Here is a 7,954-nt window from a genome sequence, read left to right on the forward strand (position 1 = left end):
AAGGCCTCATGCACACAAACGTATTTTTTTTCCTCCCGTAAATACTGGCATAAATACGGGTCCCTTGTCACACGTATTCGACCCGTATTCCACCAGTATTTACGGACCCGTGCCTATAAATACGGGTCCGGTGTCACCAGTATTCCACCCGTATTTACGGACCCATTTTCTCTGCACTAATCGGCAGCCCCTTCTCTCTATCAGTGCTGGAAAGAGAGAAGGGGCAGCCCTTTCGGGCAGAGTTTCCGCAGCGATTGAAAGTAAAAAAAGTTCATATGTACCGTTGTCTTGGTGACGCGTCCCCTTTTTGACCTCCAGTCCGACCTCCCTGGATGACGCGGCAGTCCATGTGACCGCTGCCGCCTGTGATTGGCTGCAGCGCTCACATGGGATGAAACGTCATCCCGGGAGGCCGGACTGGAGGAAGAAGCAGGGAGTTCTGGGTAAGTTAACTTTTAATACTATTAACTCCAGCGGTAGTCACTGTCCCGGGTGCTGAAAGAGTTACTGTCGATCAGTTAACTCTTTCAGCACCCTGGACAGTGACTATCCCCTGACGTCGCCAAGCAACACTCCCGTAATTACGGGTGCACACACGTAGCCACCCGTAATTACAGGAGCCCCATAGACTTCTATGGGCCTGCCCGTGCCGTAATTACGGCCTGAAATAGGACATGTTCCATATTTTTCAACGGCCCGGGCACCTTCCTGTAAGAAAACGGGAAGGTACCCGTGGCCAATAGAAGTCTATGGGCCCGTAATTACGGCATTTTTACATTCGTGTGCATGGGGCCTTACACCTAGAAAAATCCAGGCCTTCTTTTCTTAACAGTGCAGTTTTTGGTGCATTTTTATTAACTAGGAGGGAATGCTACAGACTAGGTTCACACAGTGCATTTTTTATGTGCCTTAACCAAAACAAAAAGTGGATGCAAAAAAAGAACAGTTTAAGGGTATGTTTACACAGTCATGATTTGTAAAAGGCAAATCTGCAATGGATTTTTTTAAAAAGCCATAGCACTAATCGGCAGCTGTAACTCATTTTGTCGCAGATCGGCATGCGCATCCGGATTAGTACCACTATGGTTCAATTATGCTAATTTGCTAATTAGCTCCTCAGCACAAAATCTGCTCCAAGAAAACATGCTGCAGATTATAGACTATGTGGCGCGATTATTAGTCGATTACAGATATTTTCCAGAGCATGTGAATGGGGCATAAAATGCCTTATACACATACATTGCCGGCGTAATGCTGGAGTTTTCTGTCCAGATTTAGGTGTGAAAAGCAGTATCCACAATGTGTGAACAAGGCTTCAGTCTTTCATTTATACATTTACTCACTTTAGCACTCACTCTTGGCTAATAAAACTCACATCAGAAACTGCTCTTTGTGAACCTGGCCAAAGAGAGGAAAGGAATTGGCTAGGAAGGAATTGCTTTCTTAGGCCTAGTTCACACTGTGGTTTTTGTCAGACAGAAAAAATTTGCCTCAAAATTCGTTTTGCCTTTGGGAACTAAAGTCATGTATCTTTCTACCGATTCCTATGTGTTCATATGTTTTGTTTCTTACAAGTCGCTAATCCTGCCTCTGTTTAGTCTTCAAGTATAAAGTAACAATAGATGACGGAGTAACCATGTTGTAGTTTCCTCTAGAAACCCATTACGGCACTTATCAGATAAAGGCATCAAGTGTTTCCTCCTTATGCTTTAGTAAGAGCACAAAAAGTCGAGGTCAAATACATCACACTAAAGATATAGTCTACATTTGAATACACATACATATGTTCACAGATGAATTGCAACTTACTGCTATTGGAAGTCATTTAAAAAAAATCCTATCATTCCATAATTATCATATGACAAATAACACACAAACAGCAAAGCATTATGCCCAAAATTATTTATTAATTAGGACAATGAAAAACTATAGAGACACAATGGTTTAAGCTGATTTCCCTTTTTTCCTTTGCATACTTTTTTTTATGGAGAGGGTGTGTAGGGGTCATAGACTTTAATATAGCCCATACACCTCCCTGCTAAGCTATCCCCAAAAAAAAGTGATGGGGGTGGTCTCACTACCCAAACCCTCACCAATCAAACTGTGAACTTCAGAAAAACTGTTATTATCAGTGATGCCTACACAAGAATTCAGCCATAAAATTAAAACCACTGCCAGGTGAAGTGAATAACATTGATTATATTGTTACAATGGCGTCTGTCAAGGGGTGAGATATATTAGACAGCAAGTGAACAGCTCATGAAGTTGATGTGATGGAAGTAGGAAAAATGGACAAGCATAAAGATTTCAGCTACTTTGACAAGGGCCAGATTGTGATGGTGAGATGACTGGGTCAGAGCATCTCCAAAACGGCAGGACTTGTGGGGTGTTTCCGATATTTAGGGGTTAGTACCTATCAAAAGTGGTCCAAGAAAGGACAACATGTGAACCGCCTGCAGGGTCATGGCCTAATGCTCACTGATGTGCGTAGGGAGTCAAGGCTAGCCCACCTAGTACAATTCCACAGAAGAGCTACTGCAGCATAAATTGCTGAAAAAGTTAATGCTGGCTATGATAGAAAGGTGTCAAAACACACTGTGCATCTCAAATTGTTGCGTTTGGGACTGTCATGCAAGATATCTAAGGGGGGATTCAGACGAGCGCGATTTGCGCGCGTGCAGGCCGCGTATTTTCTGCGCATCACGCACAGCACTATAGAAGTCAATGAGGCAGTTCAAACGGTGCGTGATTCTTGCGCAGCGTTTGTTCGCTGCGTACTATACGCGACAGGTTCAAAAACTCTGCGTATTTCACGCATCACGCACCCATTGAAGTCAATGGGTGCGTGAAAATCACGCATGTCATACGCTGGCAGCAGCTGCGAACGCGCGTTTTTCACGCAGGACACGTTGTCTCAATGCAAATGAGTTTGAACTAACTAGCTGAAACCAGCAGAAAAGCAGGAAGTTGGTTAGACAGCAGGTTTTGCAAAAGAGGCCACACCGTTTGCAAAAGCACCACAAGCACTTTGCAGGCATGCCTCGGCAGATGGATGTTGGGAAGCTCATTCGGTTAGTTCAGGAGCGGCCGGAGGTCTGGAACACCCATGCGGAGTCGTACCATGACCGCACATTGAAGGAGGCAGCATGGGAGCAGATAGCAGAGGCGCTATTTGAGCAGGAGTGGGCCGACAGCCGCACCCGTGACCGGCTACAAATTGGTGAGTGGATATCTGTGTGTCGCCATTGATGTGTATAATGACATCCATATTGGATATTGCGTCCCTGCTGAATAATTGCCTGTCATTGCCAACGTTTCGGTTCAGTGCCATCTTTATATATAGTATCATCAACTTAGGCTTGTTCTTGTGTAGACGTGTGTTTAATAACACCAGTTTATACATGCACTGTCTGTGTGCGCACTCACATCTGCTGAGTTTAATCAATGATGTGTTCTTATTCATCATACAGTGGACGATGTAAAGAGACGGTGGCGCAGCTCGAGGGACCAGTTCCGTCGAGAACATGGATCCGGCGCCCGTAGCGGAGATGGTGGTCCCCAAAAACGGCGCTACATGTACTACGACCAGCTGTTGTTCCTGCGGGAAATAATGGACATGCGACCGTAAGTACTCGTTGTTGTCCCTTTGTGGCCACGTCACCCTCCAAACATGTTACATACCCCAAAACGCCTTGGTGTTTGCACATGACATTTGTTTCCTCAACTGACGTGTCCCCTATATTATAGAACTAGCGACACTCTGGATGCTTCAGAAGAGGAGGCACGGCCCCAGTGTAGCCAGGCGTCCGAAGCCGCTGCTCCCCTGGTCGCCCTCACCCCGGAGGCCACTAGAGAGGATCCTGGTCCAGTCGCCTCAGCGCCTGAAGCAGGACAACCGGACCAAGTAGCACCTAGACAAGCAGCACCCCGCCGCAGACGTCCTGGTAACCCACCCGCAGCTGCACAGGTTGACGCCCGTGTTCTGGAGTACCTGCGCCGTGCAGCCGATGAGGACCAGCACGATTTTTTTTGCCGGAGCATGGCACCTTTGATGCGGCGGGTACCAGAGGATAGGTTGGTGCGGCTGCAAATAAATATGCTGTCTTTAATCGACTGTGCGACACCCCCGCTAAGTCCAGGCCGGTGCTTTACTTCTCTGGAGCACTGGCGTAGTGTATATATGCCCTCAGCGCGTGCCCATGTGCCAAGGCCCTCCCAACCTGCCCCCGTCTTCTCGCAGATGGCGCAATACCCTCCTGCCCCAAGATACCTCTCCCCTGCCCCAATGCCTGGGCCAGTCCATCACTTTCCTCAATACTCCATACCTGGGCCAAGTTTACAGGCTCACATGCAGCCTCAGGGTTACCACCCGCAGTATCAACCCCAATATGCTGTGCAGGAACAGGCTCCTCAGGGCCGGGTACAGCAGAGTGGTGCGGAACGGTCGGGTTACAGCTCGCCGACCCATGCCTATCAGAATCTTTAGGGGCTCTTTTTTTCTACCGACACATGTTAGAAATCGATGACATGCTAGGAATTTGTTGTATATGCATCATGTTGGTGCACCTTTTTGTTCGGGTATGTTTTCCCGCCTCTGTATTTATTTGGCTGATATGGCGAGTATGTGCCACAAACATGACTACTACTAAAGTTCGATATTTTGAAGTTCTGTGTGGACAATCCTTTTGTTACCTTGCACACCTTTTCTACTGCCTCTACCGCTAGGAGGTGCTGTTGCCTTAGAGGTTGTGACGGTATTAGATTTCTCCACCACATCTTTGAGGTCTTCGTTGTTCGGAAGGGGTTTGGAATACCAGGAACTCAGCTGTAATTAGTATAGTTAGTGTTTGGCCAGAACTAACTTTACTCCCCCCGAAACGCTCACATACATATAGGGCAGGAAATACATAGTTTCCACAAGAGGATGTGATGTCCATGCATTCCTGCCGTCTAAAAAGGGTATTCCAAGCGCCTACCGAGCTTTAAGCTCGCAACCCACGTCAAGGGGCCTCAAGTTTTGCGAGTCCCTAACCCTCCCCCACACCCCCCCCCACCAAAAAAGGCCTTGAGGGATAAACAGACGTTCTCTCAAATAAGATTAACTTCACCACAACTCAAATGGCAGCGTTCTGGCAGGTCACTTCTCAAGCCTGCCTGGCAAAATACTCGGCAAATTGGTGGCGCACTCGCTGCCCACATGTCGGTGGCCGGCCAGGCCGAGCAGCCTGGCTCAGGCTGGTGGTGGGTGCAGATGTTCCCATATATTCCACATCATGAGCGGCATCATTGATGCGGGTAAAGTTGTGCAGCACAACACAGGCTTTGATCACGCATGTGACATTTGACGGCGACAATTGCATTGATGTCATCAGGACCCTCCACTTGCTGGTCATGATGCCAAAGGCACATTCCACGACTTTCCGTGCTCTGCATAGTCGCTGATTGAAAATGCGCCTACGGTTATCCATGCCCCTCCGCGCAAATGGCCGCATTACGTGTTTGCTGAGGGCAAAACCTTCATCTGCAACCATAACATAAGGAAGGGGTGGCCCGCTGGTGCCAGGGAGGATGCTAGGCTCGGGGACATCAAGTTGGTTGGACATTAGACGCTGTGCCATTCTAGATGAGCGAAAAATGCGTGCATCCGCCGAGCTGCCATAGGACCCGATGTCCACGATGGTAAAGCAGAAATTACAGTCCGACAACGCAAGCAAAACTATTGAAAAATACTGCTTGTAATTGAAGTAGCGAGAGCCAGAGTGGGGCGGTTTCTGCACACGGATGTGCTTCCCATCGAGTGCACCAATACAGTTAGGAAATTGGGTGTCGCGTTCAAACTGCTGCGCTATGCGAAGCCAGTGTTGGGCCGTAGGCTGAGGGATCACGCTGCTCTTCAATCTCTGCCACAGGACCACACAGGTTGCTGGGACAATGCCGCAAATAGTGGAGACTCCAATTAGGAATTCAAAATGAAGGGCATGGTAGCTAATGCCGGTCGCCAAAAAACTACAGAAATTCATACAAGCAAAGCACAAAGAAAACATGTTAGTTTAGGACATTAAGGACATTAAAAAAGGTGTAACCTGGCTCACAAAACTGCACATACCGTAACGTCAGAAGGAGACGCTCCTCGGGGGAAATACAGCGTCGCATGTTTGTGTTCTGATAGGTTATTCCAGGCCGAACCAGCTCCAGCAGCATATCAAAGGCATGCACAGACAGGCGGCAAAAGGCCCGAAATTTCTCAGGGTGACGACGGAGGTCAGCAAAGAGGATATGAAAATGCCCTTTAGAGGTGCGTTGGGCCACTATTGGGTGAACCCACATCCTACCTGATCTCCGCCGGTGTGGCCGTAGAGGGCTACCTCGTTGCCCAAACCTACGGGATATCATCCATGCTAATAGCACACGGGCCAGAGAGCTAGGTGGCATCAATGCAGTCTGGCAGACAAACTTCACTAAAATACTGGTAGAAACAGTGGGTTGCATCCAAAGCACACAAATGAATTAACACAGGTGCACAGATGAAGCAGGGGTATTGCATTAATGGCCCTTTTGAAGCCTGGCGTAAACAGAACAGCTGAGTGCGTTTTTTCCACGCGCGGGAAAAACGCATGTCTTACGCGCGTATTACACGCATACATCGTTCAAAAACGCATTGGCCACGCTGCTGACACGCTCGCAAAACGCTGCGTTGTTTGCGCGCGCAAAAACGCAACGTTCGTGTGAATCTCCCCTAATACTGCTGCTGGTGGGTTCAGAGAAGTGTATGCTTTTTTGATTATATTACTTTTTCTGTATCTTTTTTTACTATTTACGGGTTTTATTTTCATTTTTTACTATGAGGGCACGAGTTAGCACAAAACACTTCAATTGTGTGTTGTCTGCTGTACCCATGTACATTCCACTAAAAAGAGTGATATAATGGTAATGGCTTATTAGCTCACTGTTATCAGAGATCTGTATACATGAACATGCAGGGAAGACATAGATAAGCGTCTTCTCTGTATGCCTCCAAGTTCCCTCTGCCCAGGGATTCATGTCACAGGATTTCGTAGCAACCGCCTAAATGCAAAAGCATCGGCTTCTGCATTTGGTGACACATTTTTCAATATGACTGCTGTCTTAATGGTTTTTAATGATATTAAACTGATATTTCAGTTTCCTGTCACAGTTCAGGCTGTCAGTGTGACAGCCCAATTCTGCTAATGGTACCACATCAAGGACTGTGCCATTAGCATGATAATTTACATGGGGTGTGAAAGAGTTAATGCAAGTTCACAAAATTTCTCATCCTCAGGCTTAGATTTAAAGGAATACACTTTATTTAAAGGGGATTGTTCATCAGAAAATTTCATATTATTTAAATCAGATTTTTATTATAAACATATTTTTTTTTACAACTTTGGTGGTGGTTTTTGTTTATTTTTTTATGTGACTATCCATATAAAAAATCTTGAAATATGCCAGTTTTCTATTATGTCTCTATATTAGTCACCATAGCTGACATTTGTTTTCTGCAGATCATTTGTTTGCTTTGCTGTATAGACTGAGAGATGATGAGCAGAGTCATCACATGACAGTTTTCATGTACTTTTGGAGGTCTAGGTATGGCAGGATAGTAACACTACTCACTGTACACACAGATAAGGCTATGTATGCATCTCCTTGTCATTTCCTGGTCTTTGAAGGCTGTACTCCATCACTTAGGTCCTGTGCACATCAGCATCGGGCTTCCGTTCATCGGTTCCGTTCGACCTTACGGTCGGAGGAACCGATGAACGGAAGGCTAAATGGTAATCATAGCTTCCATTTGCATTACCATTGATTTCAATATACCATTGAATTCCCTGCGGCGACCAGGGTGGATACGCTGTGTGCTTTTACGCGGCGTATCCACCCTGTGTGAAAACACTCTTATAAATTGATGCAAAATACATCAAAATACAACAAA

The 7,954-nt window shown here is 46.5% G+C and overlaps 1 protein-coding gene across 1 annotated transcript; it reads left to right on the forward strand.

Annotated features, from left to right (window-relative positions):
- The first annotated feature begins 2,966 nt into the window (after positions 1-2,966).
- LOC142741108 (uncharacterized) lies at positions 2,967-4,665 on the forward strand. Its single transcript, XM_075850502.1, has 3 exons — positions 2,967-3,220; positions 3,471-3,624; positions 3,748-4,665. The coding sequence occupies exons 1-3, from the start codon at positions 3,037-3,039 to the stop codon at positions 4,484-4,486; spliced, it is 1,077 nt and encodes a 358-aa protein (XP_075706617.1). The 5' UTR covers positions 2,967-3,036; the 3' UTR covers positions 4,487-4,665.
- The last annotated feature ends 3,289 nt before the right edge of the window (positions 4,666-7,954 follow it).

Source organism: Rhinoderma darwinii, chromosome 2, assembly GCF_050947455.1.
Source record: "Rhinoderma darwinii isolate aRhiDar2 chromosome 2, aRhiDar2.hap1, whole genome shotgun sequence".
In the NCBI taxonomy this organism is placed as follows: domain Eukaryota; kingdom Metazoa; phylum Chordata; class Amphibia; order Anura; family Rhinodermatidae; genus Rhinoderma; species Rhinoderma darwinii.